This window comes from Hyposmocoma kahamanoa, unplaced genomic scaffold, assembly GCF_003589595.1.
Source record: "Hyposmocoma kahamanoa isolate Upper Pololo Valley unplaced genomic scaffold, ASM358959v1 84, whole genome shotgun sequence".
Lineage (NCBI taxonomy): Eukaryota > Metazoa > Arthropoda > Insecta > Lepidoptera > Cosmopterigidae > Hyposmocoma > Hyposmocoma kahamanoa.
The window spans coordinates 7527440-7555028 of NW_020654229.1; the positions used below are offsets into that span (position 1 = coordinate 7527440).

The window sequence follows — 27589 nt, forward strand, 5'->3', positions numbered from 1 at the left end:
ACAAGAAGTTTTCTTCCCAGGAGGCAGTACAAAATGCTTTCACACAGTTTGTGCAGTCTAGATCGTCGGAGTTCTATCGCAAAGGCATTAATAACCTTCCCATTAGATGGCAGCAATGTATAGATAATAATGGCAACTATTTTGATTAAATAAATTTGTTAAAAATTTAAAAAATAAACAATTTAGATTTTCAGTACAAATCGGCAATTTCATACTTTAACCCCTATTATCTATGATGTAAAGGGACTTCATTCTAAAAGCCTACACTGAACTTATATTATTTATACTTATATATAGTACTTGCTATTCTCTTAAAATCTAGTTCAGTAATCATCTAGGTCATCACTAACGGTCGATGTTGCCTTACTAAAACTAACATGGAAATTGCTACGCATATCTTATCATATTTTTATCTCGTTTAGTCACCAATTTAGTCTACAAATTAAAATTATATAATATACCTGGACAAATCATGCCAGCCACCTAGCATTTTTATCGTAAAGGGCTAGAATGCAAAAATAGTATTATAATCGAAGAAAAAGTGTTCCCTTCGGTTTTGCAAATCCAAATTCCCAACAAGGATTTATGGAAAAGACGTTTAGTATGCTATTTTCAAAATTGCATAATAGTTTTTGACCAATCAAACATTGTTTAAGCTTAGGGCACACCCCGGACACTCCATGCAACAGTCGAAATTATTTATCTACTACTACTACAGTGTGTACGCACACTTTCTCGCACTATTACGTTACGTGGTCTGAGCGGCAACATAGCGAAAATTCTAACGCGAATCTGTTTTGTTTGATTGTATTAATAGAATCCTAACAATTATACATGTCCATTAGTATTTATATCGACATATTATTATATTTTTCATTAATTCACTTACTAGAGTAATATTGAAGATTTATTTAAAAAATATATTAAAATCACTTCAAATGTTATATTTCGGACAAGTATACTTTTAAGGTAACCAAGGTATTTGATATTGCTTGTCCAAGTTTAGTTAGGCAACACGAATAGAAAATTCGCGAAGTCGTGGCGTCTCATTATATTGATGCAATAAATCTATATTTTTTTATACATACATATATTACTCTGCAGTAAATAAATGATGAAAACAATAACTGAATGAGTCTCAGATATAAGTTTTTTACTTACTTCGTTTCATCTTTCGGAAAATGATGATAAACAGCCGTACACAGCACAATTCACGACCATTATAAATAGTAACGTAAAATTATGTTTTCTATTGACGTACAAGTTTCGTAATGAATAAATGAAAACTATATTCAAATATCAAAGCCGCCTTCGCGCGAAAACGGCTCGCCGGCAGCCTTGTTGTCGTTCAGTCAATGTGACCGGCAATGTGCAGGGCGTGATGCGGTATCTAAAACTAGGGATGGGCGGAGAGTGTCCTTTCTCTTATTCTTTATTCTCTGCTTAGGGCACTTAATACTGAAAACGCGTGGTGGCTCGAACTATGTGTCTGGAAGTGTATTAGTACACTACGCCATCAATGTGCCATTGAAGAGCTGAACACCAAAATAATGCAATGTCGATTGAGTGGTAGCTCGATGGCTAGCTACGTACAAACGTACAAAATCCTGCCATTGGCACTTTATCGGCATACAACTGAGATGATTTAACATTAGGAGACTTGGTGCCCTGTTAAACCTAGTATTATTTATTTTGGTATTTAATTATAATTTTAATTTTTTATTTAATTGATATTCAATTCTTTTTTGTGAAATGACTCCACTAGTTTGTTATAATTATTAATACAAAGATCGAACACTCCGAAAATGTTCCTTCGATCCGGCCGGATTCGAACCGACGCCTTCTAGCTTACCGTGGCAGACGCTATACCAACTAAGCCACGGAACAGCGGAGCTCACGAATTTTTCTATGTGCTTGCGTCGAGTCTTTGGTTTTTTAACGACTTTTTAGTCGTTAAAAAGCGCCATCTATGAGAAATCTATGAAAGATTTATCACAAAGTTATTACCTTTACAGCTACCAGTCCTGGCGAGAGATGTCGCTATTCACTGTATTTTAAATTTAATTATAATTTACTAATGAGTTGTATATTAAGAATAAATAAATTTTGTATTGTATAGTTAGATTTTAAACTACATGCCTAACGCTGAACCGAGGCAGTACGTAACAGTATGTCGCGCTGCACACGGGATTATACGGGAAGCCGAATTCGCACTGTAAGATACTAGCGTCTTTCGAGCGTCAGTCAACACTATGTCCGCGCGACCGTGACGAGGCGACGGCAGTGCGGCGTATACCCTACGTTCAGCACTATTCAGCAGTCGCACAGTGCTGGCGTTGCGTCCACAAATTAATTAAGGATACTACGTTGCATCGGCGCTGCGCGGTCGGCGTGTCAGACGTGACGTGAAAGACGCTGGTATGGGGGTCTCTAATTATGTCTCGCTTATCACTAGGCACACCACATATTCGTCCCTTCACATGGTATCATAATAAATAAATTTTTGTTCTAATTCAGTTAAAATTTCCACAGGGTTTCCGAGAGTGTCATATAAAAGACGCTGTTGCGGTGGTCCGTCTATTTCGTTGGCTGCACAATGAAATCGATAGCGGGAAGAATGTCACTGAGATACAGGCCGCAAAACAATTGCTTCACTATAGAAGGTATTGTTAAGAATATGACGATTTTCTAATACCATGATATTATTTTTGTGAAATTACTCCATTTAAAGTTAAGTATAGTATCTCAATACATACATTCGATCGGAAAGCAACATCTGCGTCAGTTGTCATACCTTTAAAGGTATCGGCTGCGGTGAGAAGGTTATTCAAAAATCTCTCACTAGATGTCACTAGTGGTGACAAATGCCGAAAAGTCTGTACAAAGATCTATAACAAAAACACATAGGAGTTAGAACGATGCTACAGTGCAGCTTGGACGTGGTATTCAAGTCCCACCGGGTCGACGAAAATTTTTCTGTGTGTTCGATCTTTGTATTTCATAATCATAATAATCTACTAGATTAAATAGACGCTTTGACGTCGAGTTGCAGATACCAGCCCGTTACCAAATAATCTATTTATTTTATTTATTTATTTTATTTACTTATAATACAATATTTGGTATTTAGGTACTTGGCACTCTTAAACCTAATAGGTTTGTTTGAGTGTTGCAACTGTTCATAACATTTATACACACATAATCTTCTATGATTACACAGACAATATTTTGTTTAAACAAGGAATACTTAATACAAATTTACTAACATTTTAAACAAAATAAATTAGTTACTAACTTTTGATTGCTGAACAAATATCGTAGTAGTAGTAGTATTCATTGTTATTAAATGGCATGTATTTAAATGATCATTTTAAATTTGCACATGCAAAAAAAATCTAAATGGTCATTTATTAATGATTGATCCTCTTTCTCTGAGACATAAAATAAATCAAATTAATCGATAGTTTAATCTGTTCTAAGCTCCTCAAAAAATGTTTGATTTGTATATATTAACTTTGATAGTTTTATGTTGGGCCACAAAATTGAGTCACATGAGCATTACAAATCAAATGTAGTACTTATTTTTAAAACCAAGTCAATGTTGATTATACTTATAAACTAATTTTATATTAATTATAATATAATTTGACCTGAAAACATGTTCGGAAACGTAAGCAAATTGGTTTCTGGCACTTGCCGGCCGCTGCCGCGTCATGCTCGCTTCGCTCGTTCGGCTCGTGCTACTTTTTAATATATTAACCTAACCTACTGAATGGAGAGCACAACCAGGCAACCATAATTTGTTAGGAGATCAATATCAAAAGATATACTACTGGTTTTAAATGCCATCATTTTTTTATACCAATTATTAATTTAGTATGTTTAATATTTATCCGTAGATCAACTAATATAGACGGAACATGACGGAATGTTTTTTTTTAAAGTGCACATTTGCAATAGATCACTTTTTCTTTGAGAATCAAATTATATTATCGCTTATTGTATAAGTAATAGGAACGATTTCTTTACATTTCAAACCATAGCGTAGAGGATCCTTTTTTTTAACGCCGAAAGAATATTAATTACTAAATTAGTATCTGTATTCGATTATTACTAAGTCGAAAATCGAATACAGACAGGATAGTGCCACGATCGATTTATTGTATTTTTTTTTGTAACAATCACCCATCGCTAGGTGACGTTTGAGATTTGAAGTTTCTAGTGGTGTAGTTATTTAAAATCGAATGAAAAAAATATCGATTTAAATATCGCATTGAGATTAGTAACGAAGAGTAAATTCATTTAGAGAAAAGAATTAAAGAATAAATAATAAACAAAATTAAAAAGAATCAATTATTACGTTAATAAGTTACTAAAAAACTACAAAACAAATTAAAAAAAATAATAACAATCAAAGTCAAAGTCAAAGTTAAAGAATCATTTATTCCATAGGTAAAATAAATTTACACTTGAAAACGTCACATTTGCTAATTAAGCTATTATATAAAAAAATAAGCTATTGCTCGTTCACTACGCTGACTTCCCTGAGAAGAACGAGCAAGAAACCCTAGAGTTTATAGCTCTTTTCAATTGAGCGTAAATGCTATGGAATACACTTTGAATCAAATTTGTGTGGAATCTGGAGCCATGTCGGCTTTCCACACATCTTTATATAACACGTAGTCTTCAATTTTGTAATATGTATTTTTAAGCTCCGGAATCTTATTGTAAAAACGTATACAGTTCCCCATAAAAGAGTCGTTTATCTTGGTTAAACGACTTTCGTGATGACGAAATACTTTCATAGATTTCCCATAGATGGCGCTACGGCTAAAAAGTCGTTGAAAAACCAAATACAAAGATACGACAAAAAAGCACATAGAAAACTTCGTGAGGTCCACTGGTTCGTTCCGTGGCTTAGTTGGTATAGCGTCTGGCACGGTATGCTAGAAGACGTCGACGGATCGAAGGAATTATTTCTGAGTGTTGTAATGTTGTAATCATTACAAAATACCTCCTCCGATTTAACTGCCTCCGTGGCCGAATGGTTACCATGCCGGACTGCCACGCAGAGGTCCCAGGTTCGATTCCCGGGCCGGAAAAAATGTTTGTATGGCTTACATTTATTTCTCTCGTGAGTTTGGGTGTAATTTGTGGTTGTGTATATTTTTAGTAAGTTTTTAGTTTTAACTTAAATGAGCGTCCCGGCCACGCGGGCACATCTGGCTTGAATTTGGTGTACGCGGCGGCCGCGTGGATGTATTTATTCATTATTATCTAGAGGAATTTAAATGTTGTTGCCTAGTAAATAGAATTCAGATTCCCATTTAATGTACACGAGGCGTGGAAACTGGGCGGTCGCCGTACGACGGCCGCGCGAAAACTTTATCCTCGTGTGACTGGGCACATCTGTATTATGGAGATACTAGCAGTCCTCACGAGTTATTGACCTATGGTCTTAGTTAATTGGTACTTTATTTTTCTAGTCAAGAGAGCGGTTTCATGGGGCCATCATTTGAAACGATATCAGCTGCTGGTGAAAATGGTGCCATCATACATTACACCCCTAGCGAAAAAGGTGAACAGAAACTGATTAAAAAGGACCATATGTATTTATTGGACTCCGGCGGACAGTACTAGTGAGTATCATAATGTTTCCTTCTATCCAAAAGGGTTGTTTCTGGATGGCTTCAGACAGTCAACTACGATAAGACTGAGGACCTTCTAATGTCACCATTGACTTACAAATAAATGGACGACGGGTCTAATACACAAACCACGAAAAAAAATTTCCCAAGTCAATCTATGTAAACGTAGTGACATGTAAAGGAATATGAAAAAGCTAAAACGTTGAATTTCAATTGTAATGTCATCGCATTACTGTCTAATTTTGCTTGCTTCGCTGTCAGTCGAACAAACGAAGACTAAAGCGTGAATGACGCTCTGTATAAGATTTTAACGCCCTATAAGTTCGGACACTTTTTAGCGCAGACCCGACGTCCATATAATTGTAAGTCAATGAATGTAACCTACGGTTTGATGTCTGGGGTTGTTGCGATATGTTACACACACACAAGCACGCACGCTTAATCTTTTAACTGATTTTTTTTTTGTTCTTTTATAGTTTGCTACTCAGACATTTTAGTAGTCTTATTTAATATTATCTTTGACACCGGTGTGTACCCGGATGTGCTTAAGAGTACCAGGGTGTGTCCTGTCTTCAAGGGGAAGGGTGACAAGTGTGGTGTGAACAATGACAGACCAATAACGTTTGTTCCTACTAGATATAGTAGGAATCAGAAATTAAGAAATTCTGGAATCTATCCTATCTTCCCACATAATGGGCCACCTTGAGGACAATGAATTGCTGACGGACAGGCAATTTGCATATCGGCAGAAGATGTCTACAATTACCGCGGCACATAAAATATTTGACTGCTTAGTTTCCGGTTTGGTTGAGAAGTATAAAATGGCGGGCATATTTTGTGACTTGTCCAAAGTTTTTGATGTAATTAATCATGAACTGCTGTTGGATAAGTTATATCATTATGGAATACAGGGTACGAGCCACTAACTTCTCACCTCATTCTTATCGGATCGGGAGGAAGTGGTAACATTATCCTCGAACGGTAAAATACTGGAGTCCGTTCCTGGTAGTCTGAATTTAAGAATTCCCAAGGGTCTGTCTTAGGAAACACGCTATTTCTACTTATTATACATATATAAAAATGACCTGGGAGAGAGAATCAATGAAGGGTGTGAGCAGCTCCAAAGGTGGTTTTCATCGAATAGGTTGCTGCTGAATATCACAGTAATCCAACATCATGGTTTTCTCGCGGCGAAGCCTCACAGTTCCTCCGTGTGTAGCAAGCAATCCGACGCCGATACGCATTGAGAGTAGGTTCCTTAGCTTCACTCTGGACTCGAACCTTAACTGGAAGTGCCATGTTGACAGACCGTGTGATAGACTGAGTGGTGCAGTCTTTGCGTTGCATAAACTGAAAATGCTCATTCTTGACTCTGCATTAAGACAGGTCTATTTTGCACATTCCCACTCGCTGATGGCGTACGGTTCACTCATATGGTGTTACTTATGAGTCATGCTAATTGAAAAACGTGCGGTACGCGTTTTGTTTGGGGTAAAACACGGACATTCCTGAAGAAATCTCTTTGTAGCGCGACGCACAATGACTAACTATTTAGTCTACATATAGGAAATTATAATGTACGTTAAAATTGATCTTTCTTCATTTGGTACTGTAAATGTTTCTGACATCCCACTGCGCCATACCGGTCATTTGAGAACAGTCCCCCGACGCATGGCACTTGCAGAGAAAAACCCGCGTGTCATCGGACCTACTTACTATAAGCGTTTACCCGCTACTTTCAGACTTGAACCTTCTTACGAAACATTTAGGCGCCGCAAAATGAATTTACGGACTTAAAATTGTAACTATATTGAGTATTTTCTATTTTATTCTAATTTTTACCGCATTGACGTAATTGTGTATAATTGTTATCAACTTATAACGAGCCTTGATGGAGAATGATATTTGATATGAAAAGTAATGACAATAATATTATATAATGAATTGTTAATATTCTAATTAACTTATATTTTTGAATTATATTTAAATTAGGGGTTGAATTCGGTTTATTGGATTTTAAGCATTTTCCGTTAACCAATTACAATAAAACTTGGCACATAGATTTAATCCATCGAGTATATAACCAGAAATAGACACGAAATGTCATTTAATTTGTTTGAAAACTATTTTGCCAAATCATTACGGTGACAAATGCGTTCCGATCGGCCAGCCCGAATTCGAATTCGTAATTCGTATTTAGATATTTTGCTGTTTTTCCCACACCACCGAGTGGAACAGTCCCCGTTGTTAGAGATATTATCTTTATTACAATAAATACAGAGTATTTTTGGAATATATGGAGACGTACGCACAGGTCAGTTGTTGGCGCTGTACTATTTCAGCTTTCTAATTTGTGATTTCAGCGCAAACGAGAGTTGATATTAAAAAGTGATATAAGGCCCATTTGCCCGACGAGGCCCATTTGCCAGGGATGGATGGCCGTTATTTCGTCTCTATTTCTGGTTATATACTCGATGATGTCATCCAAATTAAAATAAAATACAACAGAAACGGATAAGCTAACTTTTTTGGTCACAGTCAAAGTCAAAGAATCGTTAATTCCATAGGTAAAATAAATTTACACTTGAAAACGTCACTTAATTTAGTGCCCGTTTTTTATGCTGACGTCCTTGAGAAGAACGAGTAAGCAACTTCAGGGATTGCTCTTTTCAAATAAACTCAAATGCAATGGAATACACTTTAAATCATATTTGTGTGGAATCTAGAGCCATGTCGTCTTTCCATACATCTTTACCTAACACGTCGTCTTCAATTTTGTAATATGACTTATTTCAACCGAAATACTTTAAATGTAGGTTTTAAAATTAGGTAATGATTTTTTTTTATTTACAGTTATTACAATGTAACATACTATAAATTCAAAGTTCTTATCTAAATTGCGCAACTACTTATGAGTGAACACAGCTTGCAAAGACAACGTAAAATGTAAATTATATAGAAAAAAAACAGCAACTTAAATTAAAAAAAAAAGAAAAGAAAAAAGTAATACAAACAAAACCAATAAATATAAGTGAACAAGGGTCTCGGACAGCATCAAACTTGATGGGGAAAAAAATTAAATAAAAATAATATAAGCTGTATAAAAACGTATACAGTTCCTCATAAAAGAGTTATTTTATTTACCTTGGTTAAACCAAATCGTGGTACCATGAGTTTGGACTTAGCTCTAAGGTTAATATAATGGATATCTTCTTTTTTTTTAAAGTACGTATATTTTTACGGGCATATAAAATGTTGGAGGTCTGTTTTTTAAATAAAAAGCTAGGAATTATTATTATATCAAGTACCATTCAAAGCATTAAATCGCAAAGTTCTGAGGGGAGCCGCCACTACGCACATCTTCTTGAGACACAAAAGTGGCAAGTCCCAAAGGGCTATTAAAATGGTGTAATAGATAACCTGAGTTATTATATTATATTATATTAATATACACTTCCGGACACATAATTCGAGCCACCACGTATTTTCAGTAATAAATGCCCTAAGCTTAAACAATGTTTGATTGATCAAAAACTTTTATGCATTTTTGAAACTACAAAGGTCCTGTTTGGTCTTGTAAAATAATTTTGAATCATCTCTAGGTGGCTTTTAGTTATACAAGTATTTTTTTTATAATTTACGTTGAATTAAACTGCAAAAGATATTTCTAAACGTAGAACATAATACGAGCCTTCGAAATTATATTTTTCCAATTTTCCGGGATTTTTTCCGTAAAAATATCCAGGAAATGTTTTGGAAAAATTACTCTACAGTATGTACAAGCCACCTGAACACGGAGAATGAAATATCCCCATTTAACAAAAAACAACTTTTTTCCAACAGCGATGGAACAACAGATATTACTCGCACACGCCATATGGGTGGCAACCCGACAAAAGAGCAAAAGATTGCGTTTACAAGGGTGCTCAAGGGTCAGATTATGCTCGCTACCTCGCTGTTTCCCCAGGGAGTCAAGGTAAGGTATATTCAATTATTTACTTTTTACAGGGTGTAAGTGTAACATCCAGCGGTATTCCAGCCATATTATAAAGGGATCTTATAAAATGCTAACAACCTCGTAGGACTATATTACTAAAATCATAAACAACATTTATTCCATGACTTTTTTCAAAACATAATAAAGGAGAAGGGTCGCTGCTCATAGAAAATCTTTAGTATTTAACCGTTCACCAAAAAAGCAAGTTTTTTCACAACCAAATATGCCACTTCTCCAACAAAAGTATTGACGCATATCAAAATATGTACATCAAAAGAAAATCAATTTAGCATTATATACTAAAATTAATGCATAACATTTTATCGCAATGCATATCTAATATCTAAATTACATATCTAATATTTCTGCGATACAAGGTAAATGCATACAGTGTTGCCAGACTTTTGCGAAGTTAATTCGCCAATTTATATGTGTTAAGTAGCCGATATTCGCCCAAGTCATAAAATCCCTAAAAATCAAGGAAAACAATTCAATAATTCTGCCGGACATTGGGGAATATGAACTCTCTTATTTCCCCAATTCCCCACAAGTAGAAATACTCAAACCCCTAAATGAGTTATTTTACAACTCCGTTCCCCACAAAATTCCCTATAAAATTTGTAATTCCCCAGACATTTTATTAAGTAGACTAAAATCGCCTTTTCCTATTCCAAACATAGTCTAAATATCGCCGAGTCGCTTTTTTAGTCGCCGCGCGACCCCTCAAAGTATTTTTTTTTGTATTGGCAAGTAAAGGTTCAATTTGGTTCCAATATTATGAATTGTTTACAAGAAAATCAGCTCCAAAGCTTAAAATAAATAAAGCAGAAAATAATTTAAAAAAATTAAAATAACTTATTAAATAATCTTTGCCCGGCAGTGGGACATAATAGGTTAATAAAAAAAACTTTTATTGAATTATTAATACGGGTCTTGCTTTCGCAGGACGTCCACGCTTCCTTTTCTGTCCGATTAGAACATTTTTGGCGTCTGCTGGTGGTACCACATACATGAGCCGGATCGCGAGCCCTACAACATGACTGTTTGCATTTATAGTTTTTGAAAAAATGAGGGCAGTTTCATTTGCACAGCGTTCTAGCTTGTTCTTTATTCAGACAAATTGTACAAGACTCAAGGTTGTATGCGAAAGAGATAAAAAGTCCCGATTATTTTCAGTAATCTGTAAAAATATATTATGTTTTTGTTAATAAATGAACACTTTCGTTGTACGTATGTTTGATACTAGTTTTGTTAGACGGTTGTTTTATTTGTAGTGAAATATTTTTTTGAATGTGAAAGTTATTTGAATAATGAACATAATTTTAAATATATTAAGTTTTCTGATATGCACTTAAATATTTCCCATAGAAAATTAACGGCGCAAAAGAAACCTATCCCAGAATTTTGCTTATATTAGGTAAGAAAATTCTGTACAGTTTTTGTTTTCGATATAATAATAATCGAAAACAGAAATAAAAAAGCAATAGTTAGATATGATTTTTTTTTATTACATTATACTCTTAAAATTATTATCTATGTCGAATAACACACCCTGAGCGGGGTGGTCGAATACATACATATGTATATGTGGTATTTAGTCCAACCAGGACTATCAAGCATGACATATTGCCTTCGTGTTATCAAAGGAACCTGTAATTCTAAATGAAATAATTACGGTACACTGCGAGTGTCAGTAATTCATTCTTTTACACAAAATAGTAATGTTTACAGCCAGGCTATGTTTAAATAGGTATATATGAGTCAATAATTTATAAATAAAATGGCGACCTCGCTGGCCCACAGATTATCACTATGGGCAGTGTTGCCAGACTGGCGAAGTTAATTCGCCAATTTATTTGTGTTAAGTAGCCGATATTCGCCCAAGCCATAAAATCCCTAAAAATCAAGGAAAACAATTCTATAATTCTGCTTGCTGTCGTAAATTGGGGAGTAAGAACTCTCTTATTTCCCTAATTCCCCACACGTAGAAATAAACAAACCCCCAAATGAGTTGTTTTACAACTCCATTCCCCACAAAATCCCCAATCAATCAAGTTTGCAATTCCCCAGACATTTTATTAAGTAGCCTAAAATCGCCTTTTCCTATTTCAAACATATCCTGAATATCGCCGAGTCACCGGTCACTTTTTTAGTCGCCGCACGACCCCTCGTAGTAGCCTAAATGGCGAAAAATCGCCTAATCTGGAACCACTGACTACGAATGCTAGATAAGGAGGTACCATATTTAATTCCCGGTAGGACCAATTTGGAAACGAACTTTTCTAAACTGGTTCTGGTCTGGATGTACCGGGTATTTCCCCGGATTAATTCCGCTGCTCTGGTAGTCAGTCATAGTACAGGGAATTCCCTAGTTTGAGACAAGGTTATTATTATTATGTGACGCCTGATAGTCCTGGGTGGACTAGATACCATATATGTATTCGACCTACCCGCATAGGGTGTATTATTAGACGTAGATTATTAATTTTAAGAAGATAATGTAAAACGAAAAACATATCTACGTATTGTTTTTTTAATTCTGTTTTCTTCATTTTACTATATTTTTCCTACCTTTATTGGTCAAATTATACTTAGTTTTTGAAGAATAGACAACAAAAACTGTTGAAGACTTTTATTTGTACATGAACATACATTACCTAGCTCTGTGCGCCTGAGCAAAAACAAAAGACAATGAGCCACTGATATCGAAAACAAAAACTATAAAGAATTGTTTCTTTTGCACCGGGACTTGGTCATATTTGACCCTTCTCTTTTACTAAGTTTTTGTTGTATTATACGACAGTATTTAGATCTGTATCTGGTAGTAACGTAGCTTACTACGTTACTACCAGATAGAAAATAGAAAAAAAACGCAGGAGCGCGGGTTGAACTTATTCAACCCGCGCTCCTGCGTTTTGTTTGCACAGAGTTATGATTGTTTGGAGCGATCTATTTAAATATTTTTATTATTGGTCGAAAGTAAATGTCATGGAATAAAAGTTGTTGTTGCTTATAATGTTAGTAATTAGGTCCTGCGAAATTGTTAGTATATTGTTAAATTAGACCCCAAAACGTTAGATTTGTTGTATAGAGAATCGCTAAAGAAGAAGTCAGTTCGTGGAGGTCTTTTCGATCGCCACAACCATGGCTCCACCATCGGCTTGCCTAAGAAATGTTTTCTTCAGCTTAGTAGTAGGTAATGTATGCAAAATGTCTTGAATTGATGCATCATTTCGAGTTAGGTTCTCGCTATTGTTACACCTAAGAAATGAAACTATTTTTCGGATATATTTGTTTTTCAAACCCTTTTGAGCCCTTTACAAGTCCCATGGCATCGAGTATATAACCTGAAATAGACTCGAAATAAGGGCCATCCATCCTTGGCAGCCCATCAGGCAAATGGGTCTTATATCACTTTTAAATATCGACTCTCGTTTACACTGAAATCACAAATTAGAAAGCTGAAATGTACAGCGCCAGCAATTAACCTGTGTGTACGTCTCCGTATATTCCAAAAATATTCTGTATTTATTGTAATAAATATAATATATCTAACAATGGAGGGCTGTTCCATTCGGTGCGGGAAAAACAGCAAAACATGTAGTTACAAAACAAACGAAATCACATTTCATCGGTAATTAAATATTAAATATGTATTGAAGGAATTTTTTCTGAGTGTTTGATCTTTATATTAATAGTTATAACAAACTAGTGGAGTAATCACAAAAAATAATTGAATATCAATTCAATAAAAATTAAATATGTAATTTTTCAATTTTCGACCTTTATAGCAAAGCTCGACTTAAACCGGTTAACTTTTGAGGTACTTTTTTTAGTATTCTGTACTGATTTATTTATATTGTTTTTATACCAGGGCAACGTCCTAGATAGCTTCGCACGTCGCGCCCTCTGGGATGTTGGCCTTGACTACGCACACGGCACGGGTCACGGCGTGGGACACATGCTTAACGTGCACGAGGGGCCCGCGGGCGTGTCTTGGAGGCCTTATCCACACGACCCCGGTCTTAAACCTGGACAGATTCTTAGCAATGGTGAGTAGGGGGTAACGTTATATGACCTGTTTAGAATATGTTAGGGCTCGTGTAGTCGTTTTATGAACAGGGTACGTTTTTTATAGGTTCCTTATGGCATTTACTAATAGGCTATGTTCTATATAGGCTGTACGTGGGCCGCACTATAAGTTTCCGGAATGAATAAGAAAAAAATAGTATAAATGGTCTGAAATGAATTTATTTTCTCAAAATATTCTTCGTTAGCGTTAATGCACTTTTTCATGCGAATGAACCAATTTTGAAAACATTTATGCCACTCCTCCGTGACAGTCTCTGAAACATATTTTTCTTACTCTTCGACAGTCTCTTCAGGTGATGAAAATAGTTGACCGCGTAACTGGTTCTAAATTTTTGGAAATAAATAAAAGTCACAAGAAGCCAGGTCGGGACTGTACGCGGGATGGCTCATAAGGTCAACGTTGTTCACCTTCAAAAATTAATTTGTCTGTCTGGCCGTGTGAGAACTGACATTATCGTGGTGCAAGATAATACGGCGTTTACGGTTATTTTTACGGAGTTTGTCAATAACTTCTGGCAACAAATGGTCGTGTAGCAATCACTATTCACGATACAATGATTCTCCAAAGCAACAATAGCCACGTATCCAGTTTTATTAAAAAAAGAAGCAATCATCCGCTTAGAGACTTCTTGCACGCGTGCCACTTTGGTGGTGGTTGGTTTAGGCTCATCTTGAAAGACCCATACGCTCGATTGCTGCTTTGTTTTGAGTTTATAACTATAAATCCATGTTTCGTCACCTGTTACTATGTCCCACACCAAATTTGATGCCCCTTCGTTGAATCTAAAATAAGTAAAGTAAGTAAGTATGCCATTGCACCGAGTGACGCGATCCGTTTTTTTTGAGCCTCAGTGAAATTGTATGGGATCCACCGAGAGCACAGCTTTTTCACACCCAATTGTTTGTGTTCGATCGCGTTTGACTGGAAACCAGCTATAAATAATCGTCTTGCATGGTGCTTCATCGCCAAAAACAATTTGAAGCCGAACGAAGCTCCGCTGAGCTGTTAAATTACACTTAAAATCGTAGAAAATCATGCTACGAAAATTTTCCCGAGTTAAATACATGGTGATGTAGACAACCAATTTCTAAAACGACGCCACAATGTAAAAACAAGTGACAGTCAGATGACACAAACTGTATTCTACAGCCAAAGAGTTCCATTTTCAAATTATATGTATAATTACATTTTAAATATTGTTTATGTAAGTGGCCAGTTCTGGAAACTTATAGTGCGCCCTATGTATATAAAATAGTGGTTACGCTTGGGCCGACATGGTTGCTTTACTAAGAGCGAATAGGTAATTAGCGAAAAGGACGGAAAAGCGGAGATCGTTCTGATATGGCCCCTTAATGAACAATTTGTTTATAAGTAGTGGCTAAGCTTAACAACGTGATATAATAATAGTAATAATAACGTATTTACTCATAGCCCTGCACTAGGGAAACCCTATGTCGCGGGTGCCATGGACACACTTACATAAACACAAATTTCACCTGGCCCGGGAATTGTAATCTACATGGCCCAAATTATGAAAAGGTCAGTCGTCTTATATGGCGCCTTAATGAATAGGTTATTTATAAATAAAGGCTGAGCTTGGATCGTTATAGTTACTTTACCTAGGGGTTATCAGTGAAATGAATAAATTGCGAAAAGGTCGTGTGTCATATAAGGCCTCATAATTATGATTTTATGGGTAGGGTTAAGTTATTTAATCAAAGGGTAGGGACCTGTATCGGTGAATTGTATGCTTTCTTAATTTTTAGCCAATACATGCATAATAAGTAATTTTGCTGATGTGGTTTAAGATTAGTTTTAAAATATGGTTTGTTATATCAGAGCCGGGGTACTATAAAGTCGGGGAATTCGGCATCCGACACGAGGATCTGGTGGAGACGATAGCCATCACCAAGAAGTCGGACCACCCTAAGGTAAAAACAAAAGTTGTATCATATTTTACCTGGCGATTGTATTGTCGACGGCGTTCACCATAACCAGTGGTCGGAATAGGCTATACCAAATGAGTACATAAATAAGTGATATGGAATAGTTAAAACCTCCAAATAGTTGTTGTATAGTTTTCAAAAGTCCGGATTTCCAAAAATAATTTTCATGTTCATATTTATTAATTGCATCACATGGGTATTATAAATCTTCTTACCTGTAACCCTGCAGGGCACTGCAGTTTCGACCCCTCTTACGTAAAGTATCGTATGTCGAAGTTGCCAAGTTTACAGGGGAGCGTTTTAAACTTCTGAATTCACTGAAATAAGCATAATACGTGACTTTAGCATTTCTCAGTTTTATTCGGCAAAGCTCGTTAATCACATAGAACATTATTAAATTCTAGATATCGGTTAGATGATCTATTAGATGATCACTCTATGTGAGTAACGAGTGAATTCAGAACTTTAAAATACTCCCCTGTAAACTTGGCAATTTCGACATACGATCCTATACGTAGGAGGGGTCGGTTTGTCTGCTTAATAGTAGTTTATGTGACTAGCACATTACGAAAGGCATTAAAATACGAGTGGGGGTTTATGTTTCATAAAAACATCATACGAGTGTTTTAATGCCTAATTATGTATAGTTACGTACACTGCTTTATCTATACACATATTATAAGCTCTCTATCATGTGTTCAAGAACCGCATATTACGACTGGCGAAATAACGGCAAATAAAAACTTTTCTCGCGTATCACACGCAACTGTAATTTTTACTTAATTCATAGACAAACTGGAGTCAGCCCCAAGTATCAAATCGTACGATCAAGTAACGTGTGAAATTTGTAAAAATTGTTAGCTGTTGACATTTCATTTCGAATAAAACTTATTCTCCACTATTATTAAAATTGAGGTCTAATGAAATTGTTTTGTTTTTCAGATATGTTCGAAATTTCAATGTCATAATAAAATCTAATTCGATGTTATTACGAAGCAATAATAATATTTTCACAAATAAGAAATTTGTTCTAACAAAAAAGTTTATCTTTATGCTGGTCGTAATTTGCGGTTTTTGAACACATGATAGAGGGTTTATGATATGTGTGTAGATAAAAACATAACAATCTTCCCAAATGCGTACTCTAAAATAAGTACTCTGTACTGAGATTATTTGTATTCAGATTACAAAAGACCCATAAATATATACATATAGACTAACATACATAATAATATTAAAACACCAATTACTAATTATTATGTACACGTATTGTCTGCGACGTGTGACGCAACGTGGGTGTCCGGTGGCCGGCTTTGGAAACTTTTATATTCGCCTGTAAGATACTGTAAAACAATTCCCGGAATAAAGTAATTAAATTGTATTTGATTTTAATCACTCTATGTAATTTTTGCATCTATATGGTAGACATTTTATCTACTGATTGGAACACTATTCCGTCAACCACTGATCCATAAAAAAATTATATCTAAATACTATAGATATAACTATTAATTTATATACTTTCTACAATGTACGGAAAGTGATACTTTTTCGTACTAGTGCGAACCTATTAACGACTTGATTTGCCTTGAAGGCTGAAGCAGTTGCAGTGCCACTCAGAGCTTTAAATCGCAAAAATCTGAGGCGCACTGCCATTGCATCCGTCACCCTGAGACTTAAGTTGACAAGTGTGCCTGTAATCTTACCTTTTCAAACCGGAACGCAGTAATGCTCACATTACTGCCTGGCGGTAGACATAGGTCAGGTGGCAGCACTTCCCTGGACGAACCCATTCACAAGGTGCTCTATTGCTGGTACTGAAATTTGAATAGAGAATCCAGTAGCTCTACTTATGGTTATCATTTCAGGCGGCAAATCTGATAGGCGACTTCGATGGCCGCGGAGTTCTCGGATTCAACACTATCACACTTGTGCCTCATCAAAAGGAGTGCATTGATGTTAGTCTCCTCGACAACTTTGAGGTACATTACTTTAAGATGAAATGAAATATTATTTTATTGCAGAATTTTCATTTTTGTACCACGTTCACTCGTACATACTTGAGATGCTGCGGATGTAGGTTACGATGAAATCTGCAGATGCGGACGCGGATGGGTGAAATAATAGGTTTTTTTTTTTCAGAATATTTATTATGAACATCAGAATATTTCATATGAAAAAAAAGCTTGATCCACATTTGCTGATCAAGCCTGGTGATCATTAAATTACCATTAATAAAAAAATATATAACTAACTCCAAAAAAAGTCGACCCCATTTCGGCGGTATAAGGCTTACTTTCGTTTCTTATAACAAAAAATCCATTGCGATGAACAAAAATGGAAAGTTTATTAAAATTCAATAGAATAATACTTAACCATGATATAAAACACCGTCATGGATAATATTACAGGCGATATTTTTGCACTCCTAAGTGGCAAAATAAGGCATTTTCCGACTTTCGAGGTTTTTGAAGTAATTGACACGACTACAGAGTACAAAGTGAAAATGGTGAACTAAGCTCAAATATGTGGAACTCCGCGTACTGTTGGCCCACGTGCTACGCATACTAAACATTTCTACTGTATTTAGTTCTGTGATTGTCCCCAGCTGAACTACCTAAACAACTACCACAAGCGTGTCCTGGTGATGGTGAGCACGGCGTTGAAAGCTCGCAACCTCACCGAGGACATTGTATGGCTGGTGGACCAGTGTAAACCGCTGTGCAGGAACATGAGACGTGAATGCCTCCCAGGTAAAATAAATAAACCACTTATTATAAACATCGAGTATAGAACCAGAAATAGGAGACGAAATGTCATTTAATTTGTTTGAAAACTATTCTGCCAAATCATTACGGTGACTACTGAGCTCCAATTGGCCAGCCCGAATTCGAAACAATTGACGGGTGTCGTTAATTGTTTCACTTCAAACAGACCAGTTTACCTTGAGCTTTGCAATAATGGACGAAAATTGCAATTATTTAATATTTCATTGTCGATGAAATGTTATTCCGTTTGTTTTGTAATTACATGTTTTGCTGTTTTTCCCACACCATCGAATGGAGCAGCCCCCATTGTTAGATATATTATAAATACATAATATTTTTGGAATATACGGAGACGTACACTCAGGTCAGTCGTTGGCGCTGTACTATTTCAGTTTTCTAATTTGTGATTTAAGCGCAAACGAGAGTTGATATTTAAAAGTGGTATAAGGCCCATTTGCCTTATCAGTTGCCAGGGATGGATGGCCCTTATTTCGTCTCTATTTCTGGTTATATACTCGATGATTGCAAACAATGTTAGTGCAGGCATTACACAGGTAATTACTAAGTACAGACATACCCCATTGTGGTGTAGCAAATTAATAATAGTACTCTCGAATAATTAACAAAAAAACAAAATAAACTGAAGATTCTTTATTAAAATAGACACATTACGTTATGAAAGAGCGATGATGACGATATGATGAAGCGTTTATCACTTCTTTTACGTCATCTTATAGGAGAGTCCATGTAGTCTCTCGCACTGTAGTAACTGCCTCCGTGGCCGAAAGGTTACTATACCGGACTGCCATGCAGAGGTCCCAGGTTCGATTCCCGGGCCGAGAGAAATGTTTGTATGGCTTACATTTATTTCTCTCGTGAGTTTGGGTGTAATTTGTGGTTGTCTATGTGTGTGTCCATGGCACTCGCGACACAGGGTTTCCCTAGTGCGTGGCTATGTTGAGTGTGTGCGTGTGTGCGTGTAGTAGCACCCATTTACCAGAAGATACTTTAATTTCGTTTTGAATGAATTGTCATTTTCTTCCGTCTGAAGGGAATCTGGTATTTTATTATAAATTAATATACACCTATAGAGCAGGTTGTGCCTAAAAATTTTTATCTTCGGAGTTTGTATTTGGACGTTCGCTTTTTACAAATTCAAAAAGATCTTTTCTAACAATCTTCCTGTGTACCTGATCTACGTACCTAGCCTAATGCTGGGGCCGCACTTGCGTCTATCGTCATCAAGCATTTCGTGCCGAACAGAGATGGGCAGTGGGTTAAAACTCAATCTATCCGCCGTTTTAACCGTATTTATACTCAACGTGCGGGTTTTAGCCCATTTCTGCTCAATATCGTGGGCGGAAACGGCGAATATAGAATTTCGTATTTGTTTATTTGTTAATACAGATAGAAAAATTTAATCGACCTGTTAGGACATAAACCCACGACCATGCTGCACCGTAGCATTGCTCTTACCAACGGAGCAACAGGTCAAGTTACCGAGCTGTCGAAATTGTCCTATGTGTATTTTGTTATAGATCGTTATACTGACTTCCGGCTTTTGTCGCCGCTAATGACATCTAGTGGAATAGAAGCGTGGTAATACCTTCTTCAAAAAGGAAGATAACACCCTATTGAAGAATTACGGGTCCATCTCTCTTCACCACGTTTATAAGCTGTTGTCACGAGTCATCACGAACCGTCTTGCGCGCAGATTCGATGACTTCTAGCCCCCCGAACAAGCCGGTTTCCAAAAGGGCTTCAGTACCATAGACCACATCCACACGCCGCGGCAGGTTATACAGAAGACCGAGGAGTATACCCTGCCATTATGCTTAGCGTTTGTGGACTATAAGAAAGCCTTTCATTCGATCGAGATTTGGGTGGTGCTACAGTCTCTACAACGGTGCCACATGGACTATCGATATATCGAAGTGTTAAAGTGTTTGTACAGAAACGCCACTATGTCAGTTCAACTCCAAAATTAGTGCACAAGGCCCATCCAATTGCAAAGAGGGGTGCGACAGGGAGACGTCATTTCTCCGAAACTGTTCACCACTGCATTGGAAGACGCCTTCAAGTTACTGAACTGGAAAGGACTCTGCATCAACACCAATGGCGAGTACATCACTCACCTTCGATTTGCAGACGATATCGTGGTTATGGCAGAATCGTTGGAAGAGCTTGGCGCCATGCTCCGTGACCGCAATAAAGTTTCCCAGCAGGTGGGTCTAAAAATGAACATAGACAAGACGAAACTTATGTCGAATGTCAATCAATCAATCGTCGAATCCGATTCGGTTGAGTAGCTTTCGGGAAGCTTCAAGACATCTTCTCGTCCGCAGTCCTTGAAGACAAGTCTTCGAGCAGTGCGTATTGCCAGCGATGACCTACGGCTCTGAGACGTGGTCACTTACTATGGGCCTCATAAAACAGCTCAAAGTCACTCAACGAGCTATGGAGCGCGCAATGCACGGCATTTCTCTACGTGATGGAATCACAAATGAGGAGATCCGTAGAAGAACCAAAGTCTCCGACATAGCTCGAAGGATCAGCAAGTTGAAGTAGCAGTGGGCAGGGCACATAGCTCGTAGAACTGACGGCAGTTGGGGTAGAAAGGTTCTTGAATGGAGATCACGAACCGGAAGGCGTTCAGTGGGACAGCCCCCTGCTAGATGGACGGTTGACCTGGTAAGGGCGGCGGGTAACCGATGGATTCTCGTCGCGTTCGATCGGCTGGTCTGGAAATCTTTGGGGGAGGCCTATGTTCAGCAGCGGACGTCTTCCGGCTGACATGATGATGATGATTAATAATATCTAGTGAGAGATTTTTGAAAAACCTCACCACACCATTGGTATTTACCATCGAGTATATAACCAGAAGTAGAGACGAAATAAGGGCTATCTGTCCCTGACAACTCATTAGGCAAATGGCCTTATATCACTTTTAAATATAAACTCTCGTTTACACTAAAATCACAAATTGGAAAGCTGAAATAGTATAGCGCCAACAACTAACTAACTAACTGCCTCCGTGGCCGAACCGTTACCATGCCGGACTGCCACGCAGAGGTCCCAGGTTCGATTCCCGGGCCGGGAGAAATATTTGTATGGCCTATAATTATTTCTCTCGTGAGTTTGGGTGTAATTTGTGGTTGTCTATGTGTGTGTCCATGACACCCGCGACACAGGGTTTCCCTAGTGCGGGGCTACGTTGAGTGTGTGCGTTATTTATTTATTATTAACTGACCCGTATATTCCAAAAATAAAGATAATCTCTACTGTGTTCCATTCGGTGGTGTGGGAAAAACAGCAAAACATATAATTATAAAACAAACGGAATCACATTCCATCGGTAATTAAATATTAAATTATTATTAAACATGTAATTTTTCAACTTTCGTCCATTATAGCAAAGCTCAAGTTAAACTGGTCGGTTTGAAGTGAAACAATTGACGACACCCGTTAATAATTTCCAATTTGGACTGGCCAATCGGAGCGCAGTTGTCACCGTAGTGATTTGGCAGAATAGTTTTCAAACAAATGACATTTCGTCTCTATTTCTGGCTATATACTCGATGTCATACTTATTACAATTTTCGACGGAAACAGTTATTTTTGATACAAGTGCGAAAGTTAGTCATTATTCACGAGACTCGAGGCTTCGGACAAGTGAAAATGACAAATCCGCACGTGTATCAAACGACATTTTTCAATACATTTGCGTAAAAACTACATTGAAAGTAAAATAAAACAGTATATTTTAGAGGCGCGGCGCGCAGCGGTCTCGCGTGATACTCACCTCCGGTCGTTGTTAATTCTCAATCAGCCATCTTTATGGAAAATATTATGGTATTTTTAAATGTAACCCGTTGTTTTATAAAACGCCTATGCAATTTAAACAAATAAGATGTTTGTAAGTAAATATAAGTTTTAATGACGAATGACTTGCGTCACAAAGCACATAAATATTAAATAAATATATACGACCTCTTTAGTTCTTGTTTAAGACTTGGAACAACAGTAAATTAAACAAAAGCATTAGTGCGAAAAACAACTTTCGGCACAATAAGTAGTACGAAAAATACCACGTTTAGAGCAACAAAAAATTTTTTAAGACGAAATGATCAGCAGCTCCTCAAAATACCCTCCTTGCAATCCTGTGAATACTCACTACTAAAGATGCACATTACGTTTCGATTAATAATGAAGATCGATTCAAGTGCATACGATCTAACGATTTTTTAAATCTTTATCAAGCGAATTGATTCAATAGAAAAACAAATTGAATCGTCTAGATCAGAAAACAATAAACATTTTGTAATAATATCATTAAAGAAGGATGGCGACAACGGGACTCCCTTCCAGCGCACGTATTCCCTCCTGCCTATATGGGGCCCTTCACACGAGGCGTGAGGCGCCTTGTAGGCATGCAAGGTGGAGGTGGCTAGGGCAGTGATATCATGCACTATACTCTAGCCAAATTAGATGTAGAATGTTTAATAACAAAACGTTGCTACGCAACCAATGATGGCATAGGAAGATAACATTTTTTTCAATGCTCATTGTAAAGGCTTGCTCTGCCCATGGCCTGCTCTCGTAATTGGAATTTAAATAGGTAAGTAGGTAATTGGGTTATGTAGAAGTAATATTTACCTAGCCAATTATTATAAAGTTTACAAAATACTTATTGATACGTGTGATTTACGAATAATTTTTTGCATCCTACTTACTGATAGATGGTAGATGAAAAGATATAAAACTATAAGGTTTTATTTGAAGTTAATTTACTACATATTATAACATCCAGCGTCTATTTCCGATTCTGAACTTGAATTACCACCGGAACTCGAATGTTTGCAATCTCTCCCTTCAAATCAAAAAGTCACTAGAGATGATACAGTTTTGCAAATATTGAACTACTGGTCATTTTTAGGTGATTAGAAACTTCTGTTAATAATATTAATTATAAACAAGGCTTCAAGATTCAGTATTATCCATAACCTAGTTGAATTTCGGAGGAAAATATTGAAATTGTGGTAACTGTGAAAGAGTCTAAGATGAAAACCCTAAAAGTCATATGTTTTTGTTTGTTGACAGTTATTCTACATCGAATTTGGCTAGAGTATAGGTACCTTCGCGTTTGGATTCCACTTTCCATTTAACATCAGGTGGAGTGGAGTCATCTGCCTGCCATGAAAAAAAAAATGCAATTTAAACTCAGTGTTTAATGGAATCAACAATAGACTAATTCATTTATATTATATATATGTATAAATGTAATATCGACTGTGAACTGGCAATCGGTACTATCTCAATTTTGACAACTTTACAGGTGAAGAAAAAAATTGTTTGCGTCATTTACATAGCATCTGGTTTATTAAATAAAAATACGTAGTTTTTAAATATTTTTATTACACATGTGTGTATGCACTCTTCGTATATTTTTATATAATAAACCAGATGCTATGTAAATGATTTTTTCTTCATCCTGTAAAGTTGTCAAAATTGAGATGGTACCGGTTGCCAGTTCACAGTCGATATTGTACTTGGTTAAAATGGAAAAATATAATTTATTTCAACATATAAATATGATGTAATAAGAATAGTAATGTATAATAATAATTGGACTCTGTTCTGCACAAATGAATTAATCCACAGAAAATCTTATATCTATATAGTCCAGAGTCCAAAATTTACAATCACATATTAATTTACATAAAAAAAATTCAAGAATTAGAAAGTTTCTCCAAACATTTAAAAGAATTCCTCATAAGCAAAAGTTACTATAATCTTAAAGAATTTTTCAATGACAAAATATAATTTATTATATAATTGTTTGTTCTCAATTTATCTTATGCATGTATAATTGTAATGTTTTATTTAATGTGATCACAATTTTTTTTTTTATTACTTTTGCAATGAGTAAGTGTCCTCATCACTTTGCTGTGCCCTTACTGGGTGTCACAAGTACATTTTCAAGCCATTGTACTTAATATAAGTGTGACAGTGCAACAAATGAATAAATAAATGGTACGTCAGTCGTGCTCCTTTCGTCCACACCCGATGGTGTACGTGCACAATCGTTAATAAAAATCGAGTCTGAACTCAGCATCTGTTTATTCGGATTATTAAGATTTAACTGGTCAAAGAAAAAGGGTGATTGATTATTGAAAACAAAACACATTGGCTGACAAAAATGAAATTGCTGTTACTTGGTTTACGTCGATTACACGAAGGCGTTTGATTGTGTGAAATGAGATTGTATGTGGAATATACTGCACGAGATGGGTGCACCTCAACACCTTATAGTTCTGATCGCGAATCTGGACGCTGTGTCCATGGTAAGAGTAAACGACATCATCTCTGGTCGTTTCAAGCCACTAAAAGGAGTTCGCTAAGGATGTACTCTGTTTCCCATCCTCTTTAATATATGTGATGAATACGTAATTAGGAAAGACTTAGAAGGTTGGGAGGGAGGAGTTTCTGTTGGTGGTGTTAAGATAAGCAACCTGTGGTATGCAAATGACACTACACTGTTTGCGTCTGCAGAGAAGGAACTTGCTGAAATTTTCCATATAGTTGAATATGACCGTGGACTGGTTGGCATTGGTTAACACCATCAACATGTCAAAGACAAAAGTCGTGACCGTCGTCAGGACCAGACAACTCTCTAGGACTGGAGAATTCTCAGAGCTTGAATTTGTTAGCGACTTAGTATACTTCGGATCTTTACTTACCAACCAGGGTGGAAGTTAACGTGAGGTCAAGAGAAGGATTCAAATAGCCAAAGCTGCTATGAGCAGGCTAACGCGCATTTGGCGTAGCAGAAATGTCTCCAAGTTACCAAATCGAGACTAGCCCGGACATTGGTTTTATCGATTTTTCTGTATAGCTCAGAGTCGTGGACGATCCGGGCATCAGAACGGAAAAAAATAGACGCTTTCGAGATGTGGTGTTGAGAAGGATGTGCTCCGTATACCGTGGACCGCTAGAAGGACAAACCAATCTATAATTGAGCAGCTTAATATCGCTGACGGATTTTTCCACAATATGCTACCAGAGATCCTACAGTATTTTGGTCATGTTGGTTTCCGATAACCAGACAACCTTGACAAACTGGTTGTCGTAGGTAGGGTGGAGGGAAAGAGACTCCGCGGTCGAACGCCTAGCCGATGGAGTGACCAAGTGACCGCCCTCACCGGCCTCTCTATAACAACTGCCCTGAAAGAGGCCGAAGACAGAACCAGATGGAAGAAAATCGTCCATAAAGTCTCGAAAATCATTCGGGGACACTACATTCAGCAATGAAGATAACGACTAAGAAAAAGACTGTGGTTTGACACATGGTCACTATGAAAATGTGATTTCTCAGTGTTTGCAAGGATTAAGTGATACTTTATACGTATTTTTCTGTATTTTGCAAGAATGTGTTAACCACCCTTGACACATAAAATAATTATTTTTTTTTTATTTAATTACTAATCGTAAGTTTGATAACCAAAAAAAATAATAAACTAATTGCAATGCTTACGCCATTACAAATATTTTGGTATGTAATTGTCCTCTAAAATTCATTATTAAAATAACAAAAAGTTGCCAAAAATCTTTAATGTTCAATATCTCGGAAACTATCATTTTGTGGGTTAACTCATTTATGCAGAACTCAACCCATTATAAAAACAATAATATGATTAATGGTGTTAACGCAGATGCGTCACTTTGCACCGGCAGAAGCAGGACACTTCCGCACTGCCCAGCTCCTCCGCGTGCCAGCACTCCTCCACGCACCAGCACTTCTCCGCGTACCAGCACTCCTCCGCGTACCAGCACTTCTCCGCGTACCAGCACTCCGTAACTGTTCACCACGCCGTTGTTATTTATATTATTTTTTTTACACAATTTGTATTGTACCGAAAAGCTACGCCATTACAAAATATATACATGAAGCAGGAGTTTTACTTCAAGACATTAGAAACCCCTCAGCTGAGCTGTTCGTCAATAACAGTCCGGACAAATTAGGTATATTAACTAATTACGTTCAAGAATGCAATGTATTTGAATTGAAATTTAATATTTAAGTTTGAATACAGAGAAGGATGGCGAAAACGATCCAACAATTATAAAATCAACGAAGAGCGGTTCTTGGACTTTGATAATATGATTTTACGTATTATTTTATGCCTGTAGCAAACCCACTTTATGTAATAGACGGCCTTAAGCCATATTGTTCACTTTAAGTTCTCTAAGAATCCGCTAGATGGCATTGACCCATTTGGCGTTATTTCTGAATCACGGTGTTAAGATTTTCTCTCGAATGGTGACTACTCGAACACAATTTTGTTAATGGAAAGAGAAATCTGAGAATACAGAGAGCTCAGTAAGGCAACCAGGAATTGAGTCCCTTCTTGGGAACTGCTACCCGGATCTTCTGATATTTCGTACTCTCATATAGGGTGAAAAACCTCATCTCGCGGAACGGTTTCCAGGAGTCGAGTCCCTTCTGGGAACAACTGCCCGGACGTTCCGCACATAGGGTGAAATTGTATTGGCGAAATACAAGGTGAAAATAAGAACCATTTGAAGTTTCACTTGGCTTGTTTTGGTAACCTCATCCAACGGAAGAAAGAACCTCCCTCCTTTACATGCCTAGTTGTCAATATATTTTTAGAAGTCGGGAATAAAGAAATTTTAAAACAATGTACTTATTTTAAAATAAATGCAAGAACACAACGCAATTAATTCAGTTCGACCATAGATTAGGTAACGTTCTTGTACGTACGTTTAATTTTAAGCATGATGGAATGTTTACGTACCTAAAGTATTAGTTACTTTATCTACACACATAAAACACTAAAGTTATGATCAAAACCTAATCAAATAATCATTTAAACAGTAATGACACAAAATATAAAATAAAACATAATGTGATAGAAATGCTTAGACAATATTTATATGAGTGATAAGAAAGTTAGCAAAGAAACGTTTTGACAAGACGCCTCTTATCAATGACGTACGCGGCCGAAGGGAAATTTTTTATTATACTTTTAAAACTATGTACGTTCCCTTTTATTTTTAAAAACCGCACAGACCACAAACATGCTGACTAACCGCATTGAAAAATCTTCGTTTAGTAG

At 36.7% G+C, this 27589-nt stretch overlaps 1 protein-coding gene across 1 annotated transcript; it reads left to right on the forward strand.

Moving 5' to 3' along the window:
* Positions 1-2537: 2537 nt before the first annotated feature.
* LOC113234528 (xaa-Pro aminopeptidase ApepP-like) lies at positions 2538-26375 on the forward strand. Its single transcript, XM_026469873.1, has 8 exons — positions 2538-2663; positions 5487-5639; positions 9492-9624; positions 13520-13697; positions 15578-15669; positions 17553-17666; positions 18293-18437; positions 26165-26375. Exons 2-8 carry the CDS (start codon positions 5503-5505, stop codon positions 26308-26310), a joined length of 945 nt encoding a protein of 314 aa, XP_026325658.1. The 5' UTR covers positions 2538-2663; positions 5487-5502; the 3' UTR covers positions 26311-26375.
* The last annotated feature ends 1214 nt before the right edge of the window (positions 26376-27589 follow it).